This window comes from Mandrillus leucophaeus, unplaced genomic scaffold (assembly GCF_000951045.1).
Source record: "Mandrillus leucophaeus isolate KB7577 unplaced genomic scaffold, Mleu.le_1.0 Scaffold182, whole genome shotgun sequence".
NCBI lineage: Eukaryota > Metazoa > Chordata > Mammalia > Primates > Cercopithecidae > Mandrillus > Mandrillus leucophaeus.
Genome location: NW_012101832.1, coordinates 279,372 through 305,816, shown reverse-complemented (window position 1 = coordinate 305,816; position 26,445 = coordinate 279,372). Strand labels below are relative to the sequence as shown.

Genomic DNA, 26,445 nt, shown 5'->3' with positions numbered 1-26,445 from the left:
TGTTGTTCTGTCTGAATAACATTCTCATACTTTTTCAACAGGCAAATTCCCAGAATCCCTTAGACACAGTTCAGATGTCATCCCCTTTGTGGAACATTTCCAATCCTTCACTCTCCCTCCAGCCCCACATTGCTAGCTGTCCCTAGCAACGTGTCCTTCTTTGTGTCCCCGTGGGATTTTATATCCCTCCCTTCCAGTTTTGGATAGGGGATTATAATGTTTTCATGTGACTGTCTCTGACAAACCACATGCTTTTCAAAGGCAGGAGTAGATGTGTATTTTTTCTTTCTTTCTTTTTTAAATAGTAATGGGGTCTCACTATGTTGACCAGGCTGGTCTCAAACTCCTGGCCTCAAGCGATTCTCCCATCTCAGCCTCCCAGAGTGCTGGGATTACAGGCATGAGCCACCGTGCCTGGCCTACATGTGTATTTTTGCATAGTAGTAGGTATCATACATTTACTATTAGTTGAGTTGCTTGAATCAGTAAGTGAAAGAGCAAGGGGAAAAACAAGAATAGAATGAATCTGTGCTACTATTTCCTTTTGTTGAAATTTTAATAAACTGAACTTCTAAGTCCCCATTACTCCAGGGTTAGTTTTAGTAGAGGCTTCATGGAAAATGTTGATACCTAATTTGGAAAAGGAAAAGATGAAAAATTGGTGTTTGAAGTTTGTAGAGCAGAGTGGTAGCCAAGCAGCTTGTTGGGTTTGCGTGGAAAAATTAGATGTCTTGGTGTACATTTTATCCTAATAGATTCTCTTCTTTCTGTAATCGTAAAATAGGTTCTGGGAAGACTGTTGATGGTTTTCCAAAATAACTTTTTTGACATATATTTGAGATTTTCTGTTGGTCTTGGAAAAGAAAGTTCACTGATGCTTGTTAATTACATCTAATCTCAAATAATAGCTGCTTCTTCCATAATGTGATGATGCAAATTTCCAGGTGAGCATATTGGGTTTAGTGAGTCATATTTCAGACCACTTATAGAGTCAATCATTTGACACCTAGTCCCAGTAAAGATTTTGCTGATTTTAGCTAATATCTGCCTTTGCACCTTTCTCTTCATTGCAGCTCAGAAACTCAAAATTGATTTTTTTTCCTAGAATTGCATCCATCATTGGGCATGCATTTAAATACCAGTAGTTTCCAAATAAAACAAAAAAGGGCTTAAATCTCAAATTATTGAGTAGTGCTGGTCAAAAGCCCTTCACTAAATTATATCCACAGTGAAGTTATATGGTCCTACCCCACTCCAGGCTTGTTTAAGAAAAAATAACACAGCTGTTCCTAAAAGGCAGCTGATAAATTCACCCTCATCCTTTTTCTGTACTCCTCTACCCCCACTTGAAACAAATTTTGGAGACAAGGCCATTGCTACTGTGATGGGAAAGGAGCTCTCCTCCCCAATTTCTGTTGACAAGTTAGTGCAAATATCAGAAATAGCCACTGTCATCTGTGAAGAACTGTGGGTCACTGTGGTCAAGTGCCCCGGCGTTACTGTTACAGTTTATCACTGAATGGAAGAAAGAACTGGAACTTTAGAGGAATACCCCTGAGACAGAAATCTCATTTTAATCTGCATATTGCAGACTGGTAAACTTACTTGGAAAAAAAGTGAAGGCGCTCATAATGTCCCTTTATGTGCTGACGAAAACAAACAAACCAAAAAAACCAGATATTGCTTGGGGCTCTGTTTCATGAGGGCACTGTTAGAGGCCATCCTAAGCTTTTTCTAAAGCCCACTAATTCTTTGAAGACCTGCATATGTTAAGAAGAATTTTGCTCTGGAGCTTGTATTTCCTTCATTTCATCTGTACCTCCTCTCCCGACTTCCTGAAGAGAAGGATTAAGCCAGAGTGCTTCCTGCTGCCTGTCATGCTTTGCCACACTGTTGATTGTGCCCACCATTTATGCATCTCTTGTTGTTCATTTCAGAAAGACTTCCGAGTGCAGGAACTCCCATTGGCTCGTATTAAGAAGATTATGAAACTGGATGAAGATGTGAAGGTGAATTCACATTCATTTTTATTATTTCTTATTGAAGCTGAGTGATGGGTAGGTTATTGTTCATTGCTCTAGAGCTCAAAGTTTAATTAAACAAGAACACACAAAAAATTACTGTCTGTTGCTTTGTTATTTGATTCCTGTTTAAAATTGTTAAGTGAGCCAAAATTGAGCAGTTTTGGTTACTATATGGATCATCCTGAAAATTAAGGATATCCTGGGTTTTTTAGATGTTGAAAAAATAGTAGTTGTTGGTTTTTGTTTTTTCTTTTTCTTTTTTTTTTTTTTTTTTTTTGAGAGTTTTACTCTGTTATCCAGGCTGGAGTGCGTGGTGTGAGCTTGGCTCACCGCAACCTCTGCCTCCCAGGTTCAGGCGATTCCCATGCCTCAGACTCCCAAGTAGCTGGGATTACAGGCGCCTGCCATCACACCCAGCTAATTTTTGTATTTTTTGTAGAGACGGGGTTTCGCCATGTTGGCCAGGCTGGTCTTGAACTCCCGACCTCAGGTGATCTGCTTGCCTTGGCCTCCCAAAGTGCTGGGATTACAGATGTGAGCCACCGCATCTGGCCTTTTCTTTCTTTTTGAGACAGGGTCTCACTCTGTCACCCAGACTGGAGGGCAGTGGCATAATCATGGCTCACTGTAGCCTTTACCTCCCAGGCTCAAGTGATCTTCCCACCTCAGCCTCCCAAGTAGCTGGGACTATAGGCACATGCCATCATGCCTGGCTGATTTTTAATGTTTTTTTGGAGCAGGGGACAGGATCTCACTGTGTTGCCCAGGCTAGTCACGAACTTTTGGACTCAAGCAGTCCTCCAGCCTCGGCCTCCCAAAGTGCTAGGATTAGGCATGAGCCACCATGCCCAGCCAGTATCTCACAGTTCCTTTCACAGTGTAGCATATACATGTATCATCAAGTCAACAGGACAGTGCCATCATCTTAGCATCTTATAACATATAGTTTGTTGATCTGAACTCTTAAGAAATTTTTGATAATGATATTCAACCTGCTCTAACTTTTTGACCTGTGAGTTTCTTTTACATGAATAACACTTGTGAGAGGGTTTGCTTGGGCTTGGCCATTTCTGTATTCCTAGGAGTCCATCTCCATTATAGATCTCAGAGAAAGAGGAACTCTGTCTCTTTACCACTCAAAATTAATAGTCTTTTGTATTTTCACAGAAAGCTAACAATTGATAGCAATTTTCCTTTTTATTAGCTCCTTTCTTCCTCACAGTAGCCCTGTGAGATTTGATATAACAAGAATTATCAGTTCCGTTTTACAGATAATGGAAATAGACACAAAGGTTAAGTGACTCACCCAGAGTGCTAGGACCAAGATCGCATTTCCCATCTGCTGCTGCTTTAACTCCAGAGCTCTTTCTGTGATTGTAGCCTGCACAGACTACCTCACCAAAGGTTTAGAACCTTGTTTGACCAAGAGCTTCAACTTTGAAATCAGACACATCAAGTTTATATGGCTTGAGCACTTCCTATGTGCCAAGTCCTGTGCTGGGTACATATATTATCTCATTTGATTGCCACAATAAAACTGGAAGGTTATCCTCTTTTTCAGTGTGTGAAAAACAAAGCCCGAAAGGATGGGAAGCCTGCAGTTTTACCCAAATCCATTGGCTTTCAAGCTCATTCTCCTTCCCCATATTGTTTCTCCTTAGATTAGAACCTAAACCCTGCCACTTACTGGCTCTATGGCTATGGGCAAGTCACTTCATCTCTCTTAAACCCTAGTTTCTTTGAAAGGCTATTATAAGGGTAAGAAAGCACCTTGCACAAGGTTTGGCACATGGTAGGTGCTAAATAAGTATTCTTTCTCCCTGTTCCCTGCTTTATTCCTACTCATGGATTTATTTTACCTTGGAATCTCTTGAGCATACCACCTCATTTTTTGACCCTTGCCCCATAGTCCCATGCCAGGCAATGAGGCAAGAGACAGACTGGTTTGAATGACTTGCTGGTGATTGACAGGGAGGGCCTGTGTCTGTTACAGATGATCAGTGCAGAAGCGCCTGTACTCTTTGCCAAGGCAGCCCAGATTTTTATCACAGAGTTGACTCTTCGAGCCTGGATTCACACAGAAGATAACAAGCGCCGGACTCTACAGGTATTATTGCAGACTTAGATTAGGAAAATTGGGGTAAGCAGCCACCTTTGCCTGTTCTCCTGCGTGGCTTTGGACCAAAGATTGTTCTTCTTTAGGCCTCTATCAAGCTGACATGTAATTGGCATCTCCACTGTTGGGAGGCAGACATATTTTCTAGCCATGGTGATTGTGTTTCTCCACCAAAAATCTTAATTCTCTCCTGGTTTTCACAGCTTAGTGACTGAACTCTTTTCCCTTGGTGAGCCCTCACTATAAACAGAGGCTCAAGTGATAGAGTATTTATCTGTTTCCAGACGTAAACAACTTCTGCTTGGGAGCCTTGAGAGATTCCAGGAAAGGACAGTTCCAGGAAGTATCAGCGGTCTCACTAGCTTCATTAGGCTTTTTGTTCCTTGTCTGCCTTCCTGGGAGTCCTCTTCTTCTTCTCCTTCTTCTTCTTTTTTTTTTTAATTTTAATTTTAACCCAGCAAATCCACATACATACTGTATGCAGAGCCCTTGGTCATTGACTCTAGAAACCCTCACCCTATAGCCAAGCCCTGGCTTTTAGAGGAAAGGTTTCCCAGATACAAGAAGAAGGGTGTAACAAGTATAAAACAGTGGCACTATTTTAACAGTGAAGCCAAGAAAATAAATTGTTTTCTCTTCTTGTTTCCCTTTACCTGCAAAGTAGAAAATACATGTGTTTATTCATTTATTCTAAAAATACTTAACTGAACACCCACAATGTGTGCCAGGCACTTTTCTAGGCTCTGGGGATTAACGATACACAAAACAGACAAAAATCCTTATCTGTGGGAAGCCTTCGTTCTAGTACAGCTTGTCAATGCAGCTTAAAGTTAGGATTTGTGTACATTACTATATGAAAGTTTTAAAGCAAAAAAAGGAAAAAATACTGAACTCCAATAAATGAGATGCATGTTGAAGTCACAGAATTTATGCTGCCTTGAAGTTAGTCTGTGGATCCAGAGAGATCCAGTTAAAACTCCCTTCAAGATCAGTTCAGATTAGAAAATAAAATAGGTGGCCGGGCACGGTGGCTCACGCCTGTAATCCCAGCACTTTGGGAGGCCGAGACGGGCGGATCATGAGGTCAGGAGATCGAGACCATCCCGGCCAACACAGTGAAACCCCATCTCTACTAAAAACATAAAAAATTAGCCAGGCGTGGTGGCGGGCGCTTGTAGTCCCAGCTACTCGGGAGGCTGAGGCAGGAGAATGACTTGAACCCAGGAGGCGGAGCTCGCAGTGAGCTGAGATCAAGCCACTGCACTCCAGCCTGGGTGACAGAGTGAGACTCTGTCTCAAAAAAAAAAAAAAAAAAATAGGCAAAACACTTGGACAGACCTTCAGAAAAAAAGATAAACAAATGCCCGATAAACCCACGAGAAGGTGTGCAACATCATTAGTTGTCAGGGAAATACAAATTAAAACCGCAGTGAGATACTGGTTTATACCCACTAGAATACCTAAAATAAAAAAGACTGACAATACCACAGTTGGTGAGGAAGTGGAGTGTCTGAAACTCATATATTACTGGTCAGAATGTAAAGTGGCACAGTCACTTTGAAAACCTTTTGGCACTTTGTAATAAACATATCCCCCTACTCTGTAACCCAGCCATTTCACTCCTAGGTATGTACCCAAAAGAACTGTAGCCATTCTTATATAAAAACGCTCTTAACAACCTTCTTTATACTACCCCAAAACTGGAAACAACTCAAGTGTCCATCAATATAGGAATATATAAACAAATTCTGAGGTATTAATGAAATGGATTCCTCCTCAGCAATAAAAAGAAACAAACCATTGCTCCATACAACATGGATAAATCTCAAAGATACTATGTTAACAAAAGGAACCAGAGGGAAAAAATTACATAGTGCATGATACAATGCATTATTACTACCACCTATGGTGATAGAAATCAGAGTTGTGGATGCCCAGATTTAGGGGAGTGTGGGGAAGGATGTTGACTGGAAAGGGCTAGAAGGAACTTTCTATATTCCTTTTTTATTTTTTGAGACAGGGTCTCACTCTGTGGCCTAGGCTGGAGTGCAGTGGCTCAATCACAGCTCACTGCAGCCTCGACCTCCTGGGCTCAAGTGATCCTCCCACCTCACCCTCCCAAGTAGCTGAGACTACAGGTGCGTGCCACCATATCTGGCTTAAAATTTTTGTTGTTGTGGTAGAGATGAGGCCTTACTATGTTGCCCAGAGCTGGTCTTGAAACTCCTGGCTCAAGCAATCCTCCTGCCTCAGGGAATTTAAAAAGCAAAGTAAAAATTTTAGGAAGACCAACTTAAGTATATCTATGTTTCCAAAATACTCTAGAACATTTTGTTATATGTTGGAGATGTTTATTATTTTTCTTTTTCCTCTTTTATTCCATCGGTAAATGAGCCATTTAGATAGATTGAGTAGGTGACATCAAAAAATGCGACACTATATTGTAGTCATCTTAAATGAGTCCTGGCAGTCTTAAGATGGGCCCTGCTTCAGTTGGAAGGGTTTATCATCAAGCCGGTGGTTGGCAAGAAGGGTGGACTAGAGTTTTGCATTTCAGAGGCTTGGGGCCATCACAGATACAAGGGAAAGAGAAAAAAAGAAAATTTCCATCCTCTCCTGTTTTGTCTGATGAGTCACCTTTTAAGGTGTGGTATATAGAGTTTGCTAAGGATTTCTGTTAGTATGTTGACATTTTCCCCAGCATTTTATTATAAAAAATTTCAAACATAAGCAAAGTTTACAGTGAATACCTGTAAACTTACAACCTAGATTCTACCATAAACATTTTACTATGCTTATTTTATTCCCATATCTATTTATCCCTCTATCCATCCTTCCAAGTAGTCTGTTTTTAAGTGCATTGTAAAGTTTACTTTGCCCAAATACTTTAACATGCATATCATTCACTAGAGTTCAGTGTTTTTTCTTATTGTTTTTCCTTTTGCTTTAAATCTTTAGTAAAGTACACAGATCTTAACATACATAATATGTTGGGTTTTAGTAAAAATCTTTAAATTTTATTATTCAAAGAAAGGAAGTATCACACTTGGAGAGAAACCCCCATTAGAGCAGGTCTTGGTTTCAGTATCATTAGCCATCTGACTCCTATGTTGTCTGACCTCTCCTGCTGCTGTTCATAGCACAGACTATGAATACCAGAATTCTCCTAAGCTACGGTTTTTATTTGGGAATTCAAAACTGCAATGATAAACCCATGGTTTAAGCATTGCAATTGAGAATTCCCAAATAAAAACCGTAGCTTGTGAGAACTTAGTGTATACAGATCCAGTGACTTGAAAATGTTGCAAAAAGTTGTTGAATTAGGATTTTACCTAAGAAATCCAAAATAGATTATAACTACTTGTGAACCAAAGGGAAAATATTATTTAGGGCCTTAAAAGGATTATAAACCTAACTTTGCTAACCCACAGAATGACCAGAAACCTACTAATTGAGATTACTAAGTTTATAATTTAAAAATCGCGAGGAGAGGATCAAGCAGGAGTAGCAGTGGTTGGAGGCTCAGATATCCCATTTTAGAGTGTGAGTTACATGTATCTCTTTCTTTTTTGTTGATAATTGTCCACCAGGTCTGATCATTTAAAGTATATGAGTTTGGCTGTGCTTATTTCAGCTGTAGACTTGCCCATGGGTGTTTAGTTTGGCTTAAAACTCATCTTACCTTACTTGGAGGGTATAAAGCCAAGTGAACTAGTTTCTCCCCAGGCTAATTTTTCACACCACTTTTCTTTGTTACAGAGAAATGATATCGCCATGGCAATTACAAAATTTGATCAGTTTGATTTTCTCATCGATATTGTTCCAAGAGATGAACTGAAACCTCCAAAGCGTCAGGTGAGCTGTGAAGGCATTGCAGTTGCTGCTGACTGAAGAGCACTTTGCATACTGGTGTCAGATACGCTCCTTCTCCTCTCTCAGCACAAATCATTTGCTATTCCTTTTGCTCCTCGTTTCTAGACCAGATTCATTCTGAACATATCCTTCTGTTACTCATCTCTGGATACTTTTAACTCAGTGCCTCTGAAGTGGTGTTTCAGTGAAAATAGACAAAATGAAAATGAAAGACTTTAGTTACAAATGGTAAAGTGAAGCTCATTTCAAGGTATCTTAGGAAGTCTATCAGAGCTCTTCATCTGGGATGGAAGAATATTCCCAGAAAGTTATAGATTTTAGATTTTTTAAGAAACAGCTTCTCTGTGTGCACAGTGGTATTTGGAGTGAATGGACTGTGTTTTCTCATCCTTTATATTGTGGTTCTTTATATCTTTATATAGTGCCCTGACTACGCACTAGAATCACCTGTTGGGGTTTTAAAAATATCAGCACCCAGGCTGTACCCCACATCAGCTGAATCAGAATCTCATGATGGAGCCCAGGCAAGGCATCAGTACCTTTTAAAACTCTCTGGATGCTTTTAATGTGCAACCAGATTTGAGAACCACCACTTGAGCTGTTTTCCAAGCAATCACAAGAAAGAATGTGAATGTCTCCCTTCCCCTCTCTTCTGCCTGCCCCTCTCCAAAGGTCACACTAGTTGTTTTTTCAGCACCTTGGGTGCGTATAGCTCTTAATTGTGATTGTAATAGACCTCTGTCCTTTAGAGCTCATTGTTTTAAGCATGCAGATTGCATGATTCACTAGGTGTAGTAGAGACGCTTGGGAAATAGTGGCAGAATCTCACAGGAGCAAAGCTGGGCCTTGTGCTGCTTGCTTTGTTATATGAAACTTTATTTTTAATGAATTAGTTCATAGTATATTATCCTTAGAAGTAGTTATTCAGTGACAACCATTCTCCCCATCCCAGCCTGTATTAATAGCCAGCCAGAGAAAGTCTAGGAGAAGTGGCATCCTAATCAACATTTGTAATTCTGACCCTGCATGAGGGCCTTCGGATTAGCAAGCCCTCTGTCACCTCCTTACTAGAGTAGGGTGTGCCTTACTGCGTCTCCGTTCTTTCTGGGCAGTCTTTGCTACTGTAAACATCCTTGACTGGAAGCTGTAAGGTGTTCAGAGGAGCTTTCAGTCGGATGTTTACAGCGGCAGGCTGCCACGGTCGTCCCCAGCTACGCATCGGCTTTGAAACATTGCAGGTTTGTGCCCACAGGCTCAATTCCTCCTCTTGGGGGTCCTTCCCTCCTCTCTAAGCAGTCACAGCAACAAGAACTCAGGCCATTTCTCTTCCTTCAGAACAGAGAGTATCATATACCTGCTTTCCTTGTTGAAATTGTTTTCTCCTTTTGTCTATCAGAAGCCCCCTTTAAAACAAGATGGTGAACTCTGTGATGAAATCAGGCCTTGCTCACTCTCATTGTGCTAAGTCCTTGTTTTCTATGGGCTGCCTGCTGAATACACTGGCTGGAGAGAAGGGTCACATCCTGTCAGTTCCTTCAAATTCCTCAGTGCTTCTGGGTCTCTCGGGATGTCACACGGCTCCTTATTCCATCTTAGCCAGACTCGAAATGCTGTGATCCATCTGCTTTTAAAGTGTGTTTAGCTGAAACAGCTTCTTGTTGCTTGAATTTAGTTCTTTGTAGGTGTTCAAGCCATTGATTGGCATCGTATTCGGGACAGCTGCTGCCTGGCCTTTGAAAGGTTGAGATTGCTGAAAGCTGGCCTGAAATTCTAAGATAGCATTTTTAATCCACTGTAGACACAAAGTTTTCCCAGGCTCCAAATTGGCTGGCACCTCCTGAAGTCCTTTAAAACGCCTACTCTCCAAAACCCACCCTTTCTGAAGGAGGCAGCAGTTCACTCTTGCTGCTAAAAAGAATGTACTTTTTTCCAGTCAGGGCTGACTGCACAACACTGTAGAGATGACCCTAGGATGTGATGCTGCTCTTCTCTGGCACTGTTCGTCAGTCTCAGCTTCTGAAAAGATTCCAAGAGCAAGCCCTCTAGTTGGGGAGGCCACTGCTAAAGTTGAGCAAGTGCCCCATTCTGGATTGATCCAGTCATTAAACGATTGTTCTACCACTTGGGACAACCTCCCACTGCTGGGATAAGGAACTAGCCAGAAATATTGAATTGTGAGTCCTAGGCTCTGACTTCTCAAAGATGCTTGGGAGTTTCGCTTGTTCTTCAGAGAAGCAAGTAAAGATTATTTGAAAGTAGTAGGTAGGTGAGGCCTGACTTCTGCCCCACTAAAGCTATGAGTTGAAAGTTCCTGCCCATTGAAATGTCATTATCTTTTCACCCATTTCTTTAAACCAAGCATAATCATTTCCTTGCTAGCTTGACTTCCACTGGCAGAACGAGTCTTCATAATGCAGAAGAGCCTTAGATATGCCTTCTTCCATTTCATTGATTTGAGAACAGTTGCGCCTTGTCCTAACAACACAAACCTAGGTGCCTCCACTTGATTCTCACAGCATCCTAGATATTGTCTAGTTCATAAACAGTTTAAGAGGATTTAGTAAGCAGCATAGGAGGAGCTCTTTACCTGCTCTCATAGTTTTTGGCAAGAGGTATTTTGGGTTCTGGAAGGGGTTTTTAAAGGGTTTGCTTTTTGTCTGACAAAAAGATCATATTCAATACTAGATCAGCTGTAGTCGGGGATAACTGGAGACTAAACAATCACAGGTCAGGGCTAGAAAATGCAGGTGTCTCCCTGCTGCCTAGCTTCCTACACAGATGGTTCTAGGGCTTTCAGTCCTGTATACCCTCTCATTACCCGAGAGCTTTTCCAAGTTAGGTCTGGATTTCAGTGATTTGTATTTTTTGTAAAATAAGAAGGGAGATCTCAGTGGAACCCAAGTACCTTGAACCTACTTCAACAACTTTGCAAAGAGCAGTTGGCCTCTGTTTCTTGGCTGCAAAAGGTATCAGTATTTTAGCCTTGCCACAGCCAAGACCTAGTTTGCAGGCTGACATTTATTTATAATGATGATAAGTTGGGGTTGAAATGGAGTTGACGTTGCCATTTTTAGGTTGTTGTGGAAATTGAGACCTAGATGAAAATAAAAGGGAATCTCCTTTTCCTTCTGCCTCGGCATAATCATATTGAGGGTTAAAACTGTTTGTGTCTGAAGCACAGAATATATTAACCTAGAAAGTCAGTTCATACATTAACTGAGAAACCCAGAATATTACAGGTATCTCCCTAAGCTGGATAGATGGCTGTCAAGTAACCGTGTCATGCAGAGACCCATGTTTCTCAGGGGCTAGATACTGGCAGTCCTAGTTTTAGTGTCCTGGCCCCCAGTCATCAGGCAAACAAAGGATACTCAGCTCTGTTCCACAGGGGACACCAGCTGCTTCCCCACACTGTAGCCACAGAGTCCTAGAGGTACCAAAAGAGAGTTTAGAGACTACTTTTTTCTATTGGTAACAACAGTTGGGTTTAAGAGAATTTGTCATACCACCAACTTAGATTCAGAGAAGTACTTTCCTGCCTCTGTCTGCCTGTCTAAATAAATCCGTTCATCATTCAGCAAGCACTTATTGAGTGCCTACCTGGGAACGCAGGGGATAGCAGAGAGCAAGAGGGAGCTAGGCTTTGCCCTCATGGCACTTACATTTTAGTAGAACAGTTAATTTGACATGAAAGTGCAAAAGTGTATACTATGAGGACAGTACTTTGGAAGCACGGTTCAGGGCACCTAACATAATGTTGGGAATGGGGTCAATACCAGCTTTGTAAATGTTACTTTGGGGAGTTTGAGGCAGCCCACAGGGTTTGTGTACTTCTAAGAAGTGTCTTTTCCTCTTTTCTGGAACATGGCAAACTTTGCCCTGAATAAGGACATGAGTAAATTTAGCTAATATTTTTACTCAGCCAGCCCAAGTGGTTCTATGTTTTTATTGTTTTTGTTGTCCCAGGCAGGGGCACCATGTGTCACACAGGTCACTCCGGATCAGACGCCGTTCTGTGTCAGTGGTCAGGGGCTGACCAACCCTGGACCCTGTGGGCTATAACCATGCTGTAGTGTGTGTAAACATCCTACACTCTCAGCTGTGAGCTCAAGGTGGCTGGGAGAGGGTTGTTTACTCCTTCTGCCATGGAAAACATCAGCTGAAGAAGGAACAGTCTCCACTCCGCAGATCGGACAGAATGCGACCTCCCTAATCAGCCAAGGCAGTACCCCAGCGGAGAGCTGTCCATCAGGCCCCCTGGGTTGCGCTTCTGTGGCTAAGTACAACCAGAACCAGATGTGACACTGGATAGACATGCCCTCCGTGACCACAGAGCTTTCAACAAGCTGTGAAAAGCTGGGTACTTGCCTACCAGTGCTCTCGATCCTGAAAATTTCAGCTCAGGAAAAGCCCTGTTTCCCATTAACCTGTTCTGTCCCCCTTGAAGTGGTGGGGATAAAATGAGAAGAGTGCTGCCTGTTTGGGAGATTGGGACCAGGCCTGAGAGGCTTGATGTTTGGGTAGCATCTTCCCAACACGTGCAGTTAGCACTGTTCTCAGATCACAGGCCTTGACAGCATTTACTGACAAGCACTGCTGGTGCGTGGTTTTTAGTTACAGTAATTATTTGCCCGTTTGCAACTTATCATGCAATGGGTGATTATTTCGTACTTGGCTATATGTTTTGTGAAGCCTATAGGATCTGTTATTTTTAGTTTGATTTAGCATAACTGGTCTCTTTGAATTCCACTTTCCTTTGGCTTCAAATGTGGAGAGCTCAGCATTCAGCAGGCAACTGCACATAGCCTGTTTGGGGGAAGAGTGGAAATTCACTGTGGCGGTTGCTGAATCGGTTCTTTTTCTCTTACCTGTCTCTCTTTCCACCCAACAGGAGGAGGTGCGCCAGTCTGTAACTCCTGCCGAGCCAGTCCAGTACTATTTCACGCTGGCTCAGCAGCCCACCGCTGTCCAAGTCCAGGGCCAGCAGCAAGGCCAGCAGACCACCAGCTCCACGACCACCATCCAGCCTGGGCAGATCATCATCGCACAGCCTCAGCAGGGCCAGGTCTGTGAGCTGCTGGGGATGCCCATCCAGCAAGACAGTGCCCCGTGCCCCTTAGGTTTTTGGATGGGCAGAGCTTGATGAGGGCAGAGAGGCAGCCGGATCATTAGAGAGCACTGGATTTAAAGTCTGGAAACGGGAACTTTTCCCCAGATTCAGCTACTGGGGTGAGATGTCACCCTAATCTCTCTGGACCCTGTTTTTCTCAAAGGTCAAATGAAAGTGTAGTGGACAGTATGTTCTCCAGGATCCCTATTAGCTCAGAAATTTTAGGAGAGAAAAAAAATGTCTGAAATGCCTTATGAAGAGTAGTGGGATCTCTGTAGAGGTACTAAAGTGAACTCCATGCCTGCTGTCTGTGTGTCTGTGTCAGAAGTGGAATTTGTGCCCTTAAAAGGAGAGATTAGGTATCATTGCCAGTTTGCATACTCCTTCTCCCCGTCATTTCTGTGTCCCATATTTGTGTCAAGGGACCTTCTCTTTTTACGATAGTAATCAGAGGACTCTCTCTCTCCCCAGTAGTATTGTTGAGAGCAGTAGCATTCATGTTTGTTGGGGGTCATGTGAGGCTGCAGAGAACTCTGTACTGTGAGCTCTGAATCCAAATTCTCTGTCAATCATTATTTATTCATCAAACACTGAGCATCCTCTGAGGGTAAAGTCCTGTACTATGTACTGGGGATACAAGCATGAATACAACAGTCCTTATTTTCAAGGAATTCACAATTTAGTTGGGGATACAAATACTTAAAGGTTGTACCTCCACGTGGGAATGTGTACAGGGTGTTATAGGAACACATCAAAAGAAGTACCTTGGCTCAGCTTAGTGGCTCATGCCTGTAATCCCAACACTTTGGGAGGCCAAGGTGAGAGGAACCCAGGAGTTTGGGTTACAGTGAGGTAGGATCATGCCACTGCACTTCAGCCCAGGCAGCACAGCAAGACCTCTTCTTTAATTTAAAAAAAAGGCAGGGACATGTGGTGGCTTGTGTGTAATTCCAACACTTTGGGTGGCCAAGGCAGGGGGATTGCATGAGCCCACGTGTTCAAGACCAGCCTGGGCAACATGGTGAGACCCTGTGTCTACCAAAAAATCAGAACATTAGCCAGCCATGGTGGCATGCACTTGTGTCCCAGCTACTTAAGAGGCTGAGTTGGGAGGATCGCTTGAGCCAAGGAAGTCAAGGCCTCAGTGAACTGTGATTGTGCCATTGCACTCCAGCTGGGGTGACAGAGCAAGATGCTGTCTCAAAAAAAAGTGTGTATATATATGTATGTATGTGTGTGTGTGTGTGTGTGTATATATATATATATGAGGATGAGTAGCTAAGAAAGATGTGAAGGAGATGGTCAGATAATGTTCCTGAAGGAAGTAATATGAGTCTTAGGGAACAGTGGAAATTAATCAAAGAAAGCGGGAAAGGGTGGTATTGCCAGTTGAGGGCACAGCATAGGCAAAGGCTTAGAAGTGAGAAACAGTACAGGGAGCCATGGGAAAGTAGTCAGCATAGGAGACCATCTAGGCAAGTTTGAAAAGATAGGTAGTGAACACATCCTGGACAGCCTTGTGTATTCTAATAAGGAGCTGAGTTTGCCTAGAAGAAAAAAAATGGGGTGGAGGTAGATGGATGGATTGATGTTTTTTTAAAGATAGGTTCTCACTTGGTCACCCTGGCTGGAGTAGCACAATCATAGCTTACTGCAGGTTCAAACTGCTGGGCTCAAGCAATCCTTCTGCCTCAGCCTCCCGAGGAGCTGGGACTCCCAGGCGTATGCCACCACACCTGGATAATTTTTAATTTTTTTGTGGAGATGGAGTCTCATTAATGTTTCACAGGCTGGTCTCGAACTCCTGGCTTCATGCCATCCTCTCACCTTGGCCTTCCACAGTGGTGGGATGACAGGCATGAGCCACCATTGTAATTATGATTTGTCCAGGTGCAGTGGTTCACACCTGTAATCCCATCACTTTGGGAGGCCAACGTAGGCGGATCACAAGGTCAGGAGTTCGAGACCAGCCTGGCCAATATGGTGAAACCCCATCTCTACTAAAAATGCAAAAATTAGCCGGGCATGGTGGTGGGTGCTTGTAGTCCCAGCTACTCGGGAGGCTGAGGCAGGAGAATCTCTTGAACCTGGGAGGCGGAGGTTGCAGTGAGCTGAGATCATGCCGCTGCACTCCAGCCTGGGTGACAGAGCGAGACTCCGTCTCAAAAAAAAAAAAGGTAATTATGATTTTAGGATTTATTCCCTGCTCATTTACTTATCCATGTTACAAAAATGTATTGAGTACTTGTTTTATGCCAGACACTGTGCTAGGCAGGAGGGTTCAAAGGTAATGGCTGCTCAGTCACTGCCTCAAGACCTCAGTTGCACCATGATGCCTAAGGGACCTTCTTTGGCTAATGCTTGTGCCTCTACAGTGGTGAAAGCTTGACCTGCCAAAGGCTTTATCCCTTTACAGAGTGAACTTAGAGGGAGTCTGCCAAGGGCAGGCTCTGATTGGCTGATCATCCTAAGAAGCTCATGGCTGTTGTGCTCTGACAGCAGGGCACACCATACATGATTTGACAGCTGCCATGCTAACACAAGCCCTCATTTTCCTGAAATGATTTAGAAATACCTTGGAAATCCTCTTGGGAAAATTGGGTTGATATAGTACAGTGATGAGTTGGCAGCATGCATTTCTTTTTAGTCAGCGAGAATTTCATCTATCCTCTTGTCTGCCAACCCAGACGTGCTCATCTTGGAGCTGATAAGGCTTGTGAGGATGGTGAAGTTGGTCCTTCTCAGCATTTCCTGGCTGTTCTTTCACCATCCTGCTGCTTCAGGGTGGCCTTGTGCTGTGTCACACCTCCCTGGACCTGTTGTGATGGCTATTTCAAGTTGAGTGCAGATATGCTTTGTAGGACAGAATACATATGTATCAAAGCAGAGTTGGAAAGAATGCATATTTTGGTAAAATTAATCCTGTGTTTTCTGTCATAAATTGGAAACTTATTTATGGAAGTTGGGAATAGGCTGAGTTGAAAATTGTGGTACAAGAATGGAAGAGATGTTTTCTGTTAGCCTAGCCCACTGCATGTACTTTTAGAACACTCTGTCGTCTTTCTTTCCTGCCCTCCTCCAGTTTGTAGTAATTTCTCCTTAGTAATCCCTTGAATCTCATCTGTCGTTCCCAGAACACATCCCCTTCCCTTGTAACTTTGGATGCATAGTTGTAATTTTCAGTAATCTATGCAGTCAGAATTAAGAACATCAGAATAGCAACATCAGTTGAAGTTTATGATTCATTGAGAGTTCCATAGTCGTCTTATTGAGGTGATTAATTCAGAGTGGGGGAGACAGAGTGACAGAATTCAAGTCAGGGATTGGATATACAGGTGTAGTTTAAAAGGCTCCACCCACACACCTCCGCCGCCGCCGCCGCACCCCCCATCACTACCACCACCAGATGAGCCAGATAGGCTCACTGCTCTAGGTAACCTGTGAAAGTTACAGATAGTACTAAAGTTTTGAGATTTGAAAGAATAATTGACCCTTTTGGCAGCTTGTGTCTTTACCATCTCTCAGAAGAGTACATTTCATAGGACTATAACCATTGTGTGTGAGAGACAGAATCTGCCAAGTCATACACATTGGGCAGAAATTTCTTAGATCCGAGATTGCTGTTTTTAGGAAGTTAGAGTTCTTGCTTTCTAAATTCTATTAATTAGGGGTACACTTAGTTAAGAGTCTGTGTCTTAACAGTGCCCAGTGAGTTAGCAGTGTTTGCTCTCCTGTGGGAAGCCATGCTGTGGTCCAGAGTAGCCATCTGGCCAGTGTGGGCAGGAATTGCTCTGCGGCTTGAATGGGGTGAGAGCCAGTGTGCACTAGGGTCAGCCTCGGAGATGTACCCCTGTGCGTTATTTTTCTCTCAGTGTCTTAAATGCCTAAGAAAGAGCACATGACCCTGAACTAACTAAATCCGTACCCTTTCCATTTAATGTTACCCTCCAAATTCATCTGCCCCAGACTTGACTTTGACTATTTCTGAAGTAAACTGTCATGGTTGCTTTTGATTTTTTCTGTAGTGTATGTGCCTTATCATCACTAAAGGGGCTGTGAAAATTTGCAGCATTTGGGGCACAGAGATTTATGTTTGGGACCCATGCAGATATTTGTACTGTGAGCCTTAAAATATTTTTGGCTTTTCTTTCATTTTGGAGAGTAGCTTTAGCAATGCTGTAAACCCAGAGGACTCTGCATTACTAGTATTGAGATGAGTTTAGGCATTCATTGAGAGGGTTTGCTCCCGGCACACTGCTCGTTATTAACCTCTTGGTAATCCTGTGGGCTCTAAGCCTGAACTCATGCAGCATTCTCATAACTCTTCCTTTCAGACCACGCCTGTGACAATGCAGGTTGGAGAAGGTCAGCAGGTGCAGATTGTCCAGGCCCAGCCACAGGGTCAAGCCCAGCAGGCCCAGAGTAGCACTGGACAGACCATGCAGGTGATGCAGCAGATCATCACTAACACGGGAGAGATCCAGCAGATCCCGGTGAGTCCTGCCCTGAGGTTTGTCTTTACAGCTTTATAGAAGGAAATACTTAAAGATATATCTATGCCTTGATATATATCTATATATCTCACACACACGCACAATACTTTTTTTTTTTTTTTTTTTTTTTTGAGATAGGTCTTGCTCTGTCGCCCAGGCTGAAGTGCAGTGGCTTGATCTCAGCTCACTGCAGCCTCTGCCTCCCGGGTTCAAGCGATTCTCCTGCCTCAGCCTCCCAAGTAGCTGGGATTTTAGGTGCGTGCCACCACGCCCAGCTAATTTTTGTATTTTTAGTAGAGACGGGGTTTCACAGTGTTGGCCAAGCTGGTCTCTAACTCCTAACCTCAGGTGATCTGCCTGCCTCAGCCTCCCAAAGTGCTGGGATTATAGGCGTGAGCCACCACACCCAGCCCACAATACTTATTTTTATGTGTGTGTGTGTGTGTGTGTGTTTTGTTTTTAATCTATATGCCAGTGTTCCTGAACACAACTTGCTTCACTGTGTTTGTTCCCTGCTTTCCTTTAATCTAGGTTCAGGTTCCCCACAGTGGGGCATCTTCACTCGATTTCCCCTCATTCCACCTATGCAGGGAAATCGTTGTAACCACTACCCATGACAAGGCCCAAAGGCCCTGTGAGGCAGTCCTGTATTTGATCAGCAGAGGATAAGAGGGAGGTGTATAGGGAAGGCCATAAATACACTTGTTGCATATTCATGACTCATTTCCCAGTGGATCCTGCAGCAAAGTGTATTTTTGGCTTTCATATAACTTATCCATTCCTTTACTGTGGACTGCTGCTTCCTGTGTGCCTTGAGGGATTTCAATTCTTAGATTTGTTGGCTTTTTTATTTGTACTCCTTCTTTTGTAAAATGTGTCCTTGTCTTAACACTTGCAGTCTGTACATGGTAATTTTGACCCCCAAAACTGGAAAGTGAGTGAAACAGAGCGGTCCTTCTATTCCCTGCCCTTTGCCATTTTTGTCATAAATGAAACGTAGGCAGGTATAGAAACTCACATAGACTTGGTTAACCACTTCCTCTGTGAAAATAACTCTGAAAGTATCCTTAGATCAGTTTAGGAATTGTTCTTCATCTGAAGTTAACATGGTAATAGGCCAAGAGAAAGCTTACGAAAGCGGCGTGTGTGTCTCTTTCTCCGCCTCTCTCACGTGTGCTCACAATACCCATGGATTGCATGACTGAGCTCTGCTTTGCTTCATTGTTTCAGTCCCCAACCCCAAGATTTCTGTTGAATGGTTCTCGTTTTTGCAAGTGAAGGCACCGCCACAGGTTCATTTAAGCCAGAGAATAGAGAGTTCCACCTTGCAGATACTTTAACCCTCTGGGACACAGAGCTTTACCTAGCAGATTTGTTGCAGAATTCACTATTTCATCTTCACTGGCTCAGGCACTTTCTGTAGGAGTCTTCATTTCCAGACTCTTTAGGCAGCTCATTGGAATGTTCCTAATAGTGATGAGCTTCAGGAAGGAAACTTTATTTGCCTTTCAAAAACCCAGAGCTTATTTTGTCTGTAATTAATGTAAAAAAGCTATGAGGATCCCCAAACCTGTCTTGCTGTAGAGAAATGAGGGACGGATCATCACCAAATGTCTTAACCTAAGCTAAAAAGGAAAACTCTTGCTTCTGTTGAAGAGCTGCTTGGAACCATTTGGCTCACAGCTTTTCAGTCACATTTGGGTTTCTGCAAAGAGCTCTTCCCAGCTAGAAAATTTTACATTCGTGTAGCTGTCATTATACCTTCTCCCACTCCTGTGACAAGACTTTAGTCTTCTTGTGATTCCTGGCTGGAGTTCTGGGGACTCCTGGGACTAGCCACCATCAGTCTCTGTAGATGAGGTTTCCCATACCTCCGCGCAGCTGCCTTCCTCCCCACAAGCAACTTAACATTGTTGCCAGGAAGCTGCATTATAGGATTTAGGTGGGGAATTCAGGCTTGGCACCACAGCCTCCCAGCAGCTTCTCTTGGCATATTCTCAGGAAAGAAATGACTGCAGGTCATAATACTTTTGCCCTGTCTCCTTTGAACCAGATTGTTAATGGTTTTGGATTGTGTGTCCCTCCATCTTGCCTCAAGTGGGCAATTCTAGAATGGTCTACCATGAATTTGAGAGGTCGTTTTTTCTTGGTAGTTCAGATTCTGTGAGGCTGGGAGTCTCAGAGAAGCATTTTGATTGAACACTGTGTGCAGGAGTACAGCTTCATCCCATTAGCATTTTCCTCACGGAAGAGTCCTGCAGCTCGTGAAGACCAGAGGGAAATTTGCTCCAGAGCAGAGGCAACACTTACCTGTTAGCCGCAAGAAGCTCCTCCTTGCAACAAAGCAGACTGGGCAGCCAGGGCAGGTGGTTTCTGGGGCCCCCAGATAGAGACCTAGTCTATCCATGCTCCCAGAACCCCTTTCATTTCCTCTAAATTGAGGGTGTGAATGTCTGGAGTCCTTCCCTGCTGACCATCATCTTTGCTGAGCTACGGTTCTCTGACATGGTAACTGCCTTGGTCCTCTTTTCATCCCTAGCTCAAAGCACTAATACTTTCATGGTACACTGGAGCATTAAGAGCCTGAGTTAAGGCTTTTAGCACACAATTAAATGCAGCATGTAGTATTATTGTATTATCTGAGATTTAATCGTAAGCATGAGAGACTCTAAGGGCGCTTTTGTAGCTTTGGTTTCCCATGATGGGGTTTTCTGTGAAAGGTTTATTGATTCTGCTTCCCCTTGGGAGGTGTTTGGCCAGAAGCTAGTGCTGAACACCAAGGATCCTAAAAGCCCCACAGACCCCCATCCAGCCTGGCTGTTGGGGAGAGAGATGGTTAAGCAGGCCAGCTTTTGCCTCCAAGATGTGCAGCATGGGGCAGGGCAGTGTGAGGGCTATGATGCGGAATGATGGCTGTCTGCTTTGGGCTCCTGGCGGACGCTGGATCTCTTTACAGTATTGGGAATTGTGGGAGATGGGAGGGAAAGAGGCCCACACTTAATGTACAGGCATTCTGATCATGTCAGATAAATTCCGAAGATAAGCCGTGATCATGTAGCTAAAATCCGGCAAATAACGAGCATGCAGCCATGCTGTTCTCACCTTTGTGACAGGATCTTCTGGGAGTTTTTTCTGAAGTCCATTCAGGGAACATATTCTCTTCTGTGTTGTGTGACTTGTGGATGTTCTGGTTTTGCTTGTTTTGACCTCTCTTTAAAAGGAACTTTTTTCAGGGCAGGCTTCTTTGGAGGGCTTGAGGGGTAGGGGGCAATCACCATCTCTCGTCATGGAAAGTTTGCCTGTTTGAGATTATGCTCAATGTCTTATGGTCTCTTTGTCTCTGCCCCTGCCCTAGGTGCAGCTGAACGCCGGCCAGCTGCAGTATATCCGCTTAGCCCAGCCTGTATCAGGCACTCAAGTTGTGCAGGGACAGATCCAGACACTTGCCACCAATGCTCAACAGGTATGTGCCCCAGAGACACAGGGCTTGTGTTGGAGACCAGGAGCAGGTGGCTTCTGACAGGAAAGGAGCACTCAGCACACAACTGTCTTGCCTCCTCATCCTTCAGCCAGAGGCACCACCCCCACACCCTCCATATCTCTTCTGCACCCAAGAGGCATGGGTGGTAATTGGAACATTAGGTTCAAAGTGTTTTCTCTTACTGTCTTGTTCTCAAGGGGCAAAGAAATGCAAGTCAGGGGAAGCCTCGAAGGTGCCTGAAAGAAATCTTATAGGTGTGCACACCCGTCAGACCCGGGATATGTTCGACAGATCTCCTAATCGTCAGGCTGTTTCCCTCTTTAAACCCAAGTGGCTGTTGTGTTCTGGCACCTCCTGTGCCCTTTGGAAAGCTTACTTAGATTTTACCTCCACCTCCTTTTGCATCCCTGACCAGAAAAATTGCCCCTCTCCTCTCGTGCTCTACAGTATTGATGGCTGAGTCACAGATGGTGAGGGGGCTGCCTCCCTGGGCTTGGGGGTATTGAGGGATGTGGGCACCATTTGTAGAAGATGGGGGGTGCTGGTCAAGGGGAGGCATTGTTAATGGATTCTTTTGCCTCAGACCCAAAAAAAGCAGCGATCGTTTAAAAGCTGGACCCGTCTGGCCCAGTTGCATTTCTAGTGATGTATCTATTGACAGTGGTGACAGAGCTGAGTTTGTAGAGCAGGTCTCCAAAGATCTCATTTGGGAAAATATGAAGAATGAGCCAAAAGCAAGGCTTCTGAGTTCCATATAGTCTCTGGGATCATTAAGGGCTCGCTCTTTGCCCACTCCCTGGCTTACCTAAGGACTCGGCTCTTCCGTAACTGATACTGACTCACACCCTTCCCCCAGCCCCTCTTTTTAACCTTGTAAGATTCTTCCCTGGGATCCTAAAAACATAATGGCATGGGAGTGGGAGGAAATGAGAAGGAAGCTTCTTGGTTCCTCAGAAGTCAGTTTGGGGCTGGGCACGGTGGCTCACGCCTGTAATCCCAGCACTTTGGGAGGGAGGCCGAGGCGGGTGGATCACTTGAGGTCAGGAGTTTGAGACCAGCCTGCCCAACATGGCAAAACCATTTCTACTAAAAATACAAAAATTAGCTGGGCGTGGTGGTACACGCCTGTAATGCCAGCTACTTGGGAGGCTGAGGCACAAGAATCACTTGAACCCAGGAGGTGGAGGTTGCAGTGAGCCGAGATTGTGCCACTGCACTCCAGCCTGGGTGACAGAGTGAGACTTTGTCTCAAAAAAAAAAAAAAAATTTGGTTTTGAGAACAGAACTAAAGCCAAAAAATGGGAGAGGTTGGGGAGAAGCAAGAAAGCGGTAACTGAAGGCAATGAAAATCTTTGTAACAACAGGTTGTAATTGTGACGACCTAGTACTTAGTAGGTGCTCAGTAAATGTTTGTTGAAGCAGAATGAATAATATGTAAATAAAATTTAAAGGTAAGTGAAATCTCAGCTAATATGAATGGCAATCCTGCTCGCCACAGAGCAGTTAACCTTCTTATCTATGTGGAATATTTTCCATTTGTCTCGGGCTCACTTGTTTATTCTGCAGACATTTCTGGAATACTTATTTTGTATGGGCCCTGCCCTCAAGCAGCTTATAGGCTGTTGGAAGGAAAAGGACCAAAATAAGGAACAATAGTAAGAAATAGTCGCTGGGCGCGGTGGCTCAAGCCTGTAATCCCAGCACTTTGGGAGGCCGAGACGGGCGGATCACGAGGTCAGGAGATCAAAATCATCCTGGCTAACATGGTGAAACCCCATCTCTACTAAAAAATACGAAAAACTAGCCGGGCGAGGTGGCGGGCGCCTGTAGTCCCAGCTACTCAGGAGGCCAAGGCAGGAGAATGGCGTGAACCCAGGAGGCGGAGCTTGCAGTGAGCCGAGATCGCGCCACTGCACTCCAGGCTGGGTAACAGAGCGAGACTCTGTCTCAAAAAAAAAAAAAAAGAAACAGTCATGAAGCCTTTTATACCCGTTCCCTTTCTTGTTCCTCATAGCCTCATGGGTAGGCCTGCAGGGGTTGTTTTTGGCCGTGGTGAGGACATTTGAGAGGACAGTCCTTGTCTTGCAGGCTGGCTGTGATGATTCCAGGAAATGGTACACAGAGGACACTGCTGGTCAGATGTTCCATAGGAACACATGTGCATGCATACCGCAGTCTTCTTTCTAGTTTACCAAGCTGCTTCCAGCAGTTGTCATTATATATGCAGTTCTGCATGTCAGTAAATTTATCTAAAGTCCATTCACAGTCCGCAAGTAAGATTTTAAGTACTCGTGATAAATGTTGTATTTGTTCCACTCCCCGTCCCTCCCCCTTTCTCCTCCCCTCCCTTGGCCTAGAGGACTGCACAGTGCCTCTCTCGGAAAAAGTACTTCATAGGTTTGCCATGAGGACTGCTGGGGCCAAGGCCACTTGCTTGCCAGGGTGTTTCATATTCCAGTCAGATGATCTGGGTGATACAGGTTTGGTTTGGAGCCCACCTTCTAAGAATGAAAGAGACCACTCACCACTTTGTCTAACACTTTGCAATCCACCTTCACTGGCTGAAAGACTGACTCTTAGGACTTCTACCCCAAACCATCGCACCTAGGAGCCATGTGTTCTGTTTGAGCCTCAGGACCTTCAGATGAGTGGGTGGTTGAGGGAGTAGGCATTCATTAGAGAGATGGGGGTGGGAACTATCTATTATGTGCTCAGGATTCTCGATGTCCCTTTGTGCTGCCAACTCCTGGGATAGCCATCAGTGCTAGAAGATTAGGAGGGGCCCTCGCTTTCTTACTACCCATTGAGCTGGGCACTTTATATGCATTGTCTCATTTGATCTTTATAACCTTCTTCTGGGTGGTGGGCTGGTGGATCAGACCCTGCAGCTGACATGTCAACTCTACCATCTTGATTCTTACAGATTACCCAGACAGAGGTCCAGCAAGGACAGCAGCAGTTCAGCCAGTTCACAGATGGACAGGTAGGGTACCCAGCCTGGGCAGGGGCAGAGGGTGAGGAATTGCGGGGCAGGGTAGCAGGTAGTATCTGGGTTTGGATGGTTAGGGCAGCTGTCCTGTCCTCTCCTAACAAGGAGTGGACAGAAATTGTTAAAACAAGTACAGTATTTAAATCAGGGCACCTATCCTTTAGTTTTATAGACTTAGTTGTAACTAAAAATAATCTTAGACCATGTAGCCCCAGTTGCTATTTTACAGATGAGTAGACTGAACCCTGGAGATGGGAAGTGCCTTGTCCATGCTCCCCTAGATGTTCATTGCAGAGACAGGACTAGAGAGCAGGTTTCCTGTTTCCCTCTCTAGAACTGTATTTTTTTCCCCTGAGCCATAATGTTTTTTAATAGCATAGACTGTTGAGTTGCAGAGAACATGTGACCTCTTGAACTCTCTGGGTACCTGAAATTCAGTAATTTTCAGTCCCTGCAAGGAGAGGATCTTCCCTTTTCCCTCTGCTTTCCCCTCACAGTACAGTACCAGAGACCACTGAGGACATGATAGGATGACATGCCCAAACTTGTGCCCTCTGCTGCTCAAAAGGGAGAAGAGCTGGCATCAGGACCCACCTCTGGCTTCTGCCAGCACCACATGCTAGGCTTACATGCCAGGGCTCCCGTGAGGTCTTGGCTTTTGGTTTCTTTGGGGAGCGCCTGGAAAACCAAGTAGTCAGTTAGCCCTGCCCTTCCTAAGTGGCTGTGTGAGTATCTTCTCCACCCCTGAAGGGTCTTGGCTATAGTTAAGTGTTTATACCAGGCCACCTCCTTAGCAGGGCCCATGGAGAAAATTCAAATTCAGTTTAGTTTCAACCTGAGCCGGATATTCTGAGAAAAGGAGGAGAGGAGGGGGTAATCCTACTGCCCCTGCCAGTGTAGATTACCAAGAGTTGGGGAAATGCTGACTTCCAAGCTGCTGGTACAGTGGTTCGAATTGCTTGTGTTTGCCACAGAGGAACAGCGTGCAGCAAGCTCGAGTCTCTGAGCTAACGGGAGAGGCAGAGCCCAGAGAAGTGAAAGCCACAGGAAATTCAACTCCCTGCACCTCTTCCCTGCCCACCACACACCCCCCCTCACACCGGGCTGGTGCCTCCTGTGTCTGCTGCTCCCAACCCCAGCAGAGCTCCACTTCCCCTCCTCCTTCTGACGCCTTGCAGTGGGTGGTGGTTGAGGTATCTGGGACCCCCAACCAGCTCGAGACCCATAGGGAGCTGCATGCCCCTCTCCCAGGGGTGACCTCACTCTCTCCTCTCCACCCCTCGCAGCAGCTCTACCAGATCCAGCAAGTCACCATGCCTGCGGGCCAGGACCTCGCCCAGCCCATGTTCATCCAGTCAGCCAACCAGCCCTCCGACGGGCAGGCCCCCCAGGTGACCGGCGACTGAGGGCCTGAGCTGGCAAGGCCAAGGACACCCAACACAATTTTTGCCATACAGCCCCAGGCGATGGGCACAGCCTTCCTCCCCAGAGGACCCGGCCGACCTCAGCGCCTCCTGCAGGCTAGGACACTGGTGCACTACGCCCCATGCCTGGGGGCCAAGATTCTCCAGCAGAAAGATGCAATATTTTTTGTTTCCTTTTTTTTCCATTTTTTTCTCCAAGGAATCAATATTTCAATATGTTGAGCTATGTGTCCAATGCTATGAAATTAAAATATTAAATAACATATTTATGGCATTTTCTTGAAGAGTGTGGTTAAAGAAATATTTCTTCTTTTGTTTTTTTTTTGTTGTTGTTTGTTACCGCCACTTCTTTTTAGGAGCAAATCTCCCCAGGGGTGTATGGTATTTCTTGACTCTTGGAACAGCTGCTACCCCCAAGACTTGCCACGTTGTTCTGCCCTCAGATGGAATTAGGTGAATGTGTGTAGCTGCTTTTTCACTCGTGGTCCTCTCCCCATCCCTTGCTCTTACGCCAGAGCTCTGTGTATTTGCATCCAGAGGCCATGGAAACATTCCTTGCATTTAAGAGATTTATTCCCCATGGAGAGTGGGTGGGTTCATTGCCACACTCTTTTCTCCCAGGGACCCAGGAGACTAGGACTTTGTGCGTTTGTTGCCCACCTCCCCTTTATTTTTTAAATGCATTAAACACTGTGCTAGTCTCCTTTGCATGGACTTCAGACTGCATGAAATGCAATAAATCTCATTTTAGATAATTTAGAGTCTGGGTTTCTGTGTCTGGGGGCATTCATGGGGCCACTTTGCTTGGAAAGGTTCATTTTGCCCTCAGGTTGTGTGTCTGGGAGAGAGGGCCAGGGGATGTTCAAAGCGAAGGGAACTTCATGCTGTGTATGTAAATCAAATAGGTCCTTAGCCGGGGGTGTGTGTGTGTGTGT

The 26,445-nt window shown here is 44.6% G+C and overlaps 1 protein-coding gene across 5 annotated transcripts in view; it reads left to right on the top strand.

The window, feature by feature from the left end:
• Window positions 1-26,265, top strand: part of NFYC (nuclear transcription factor Y, gamma) — an 80,532-nt gene extending 54,267 nt beyond the window's left edge. For 2 of the 5 annotated variants that reach the window (XM_011977626.1, XM_011977627.1), the window contains exons 3-10: window positions 1,938-2,009; window positions 4,018-4,131; window positions 7,900-7,995; window positions 12,905-13,078; window positions 17,458-17,616; window positions 20,972-21,079; window positions 24,021-24,080; window positions 25,061-26,265. In XM_011977626.1, coding sequence (XP_011833016.1) covers window positions 1,938-2,009; window positions 4,018-4,131; window positions 7,900-7,995; window positions 12,905-13,078; window positions 17,458-17,616; window positions 20,972-21,079; window positions 24,021-24,080; window positions 25,061-25,492 — 1,215 coding nt within the window. In that variant the 3' untranslated portion in view covers window positions 25,493-26,265. The remainder of the gene's footprint in view (window positions 1-1,937; window positions 2,010-4,017; window positions 4,132-7,899; window positions 7,996-12,904; window positions 13,079-17,457; window positions 17,617-20,971; window positions 21,080-24,020; window positions 24,081-25,060) is intronic. The other 3 variants (XM_011977629.1, XM_011977628.1, XM_011977630.1) reach the window with 3 other exon arrangements.
• Window positions 26,266-26,445: the final 180 nt, after the last annotated feature.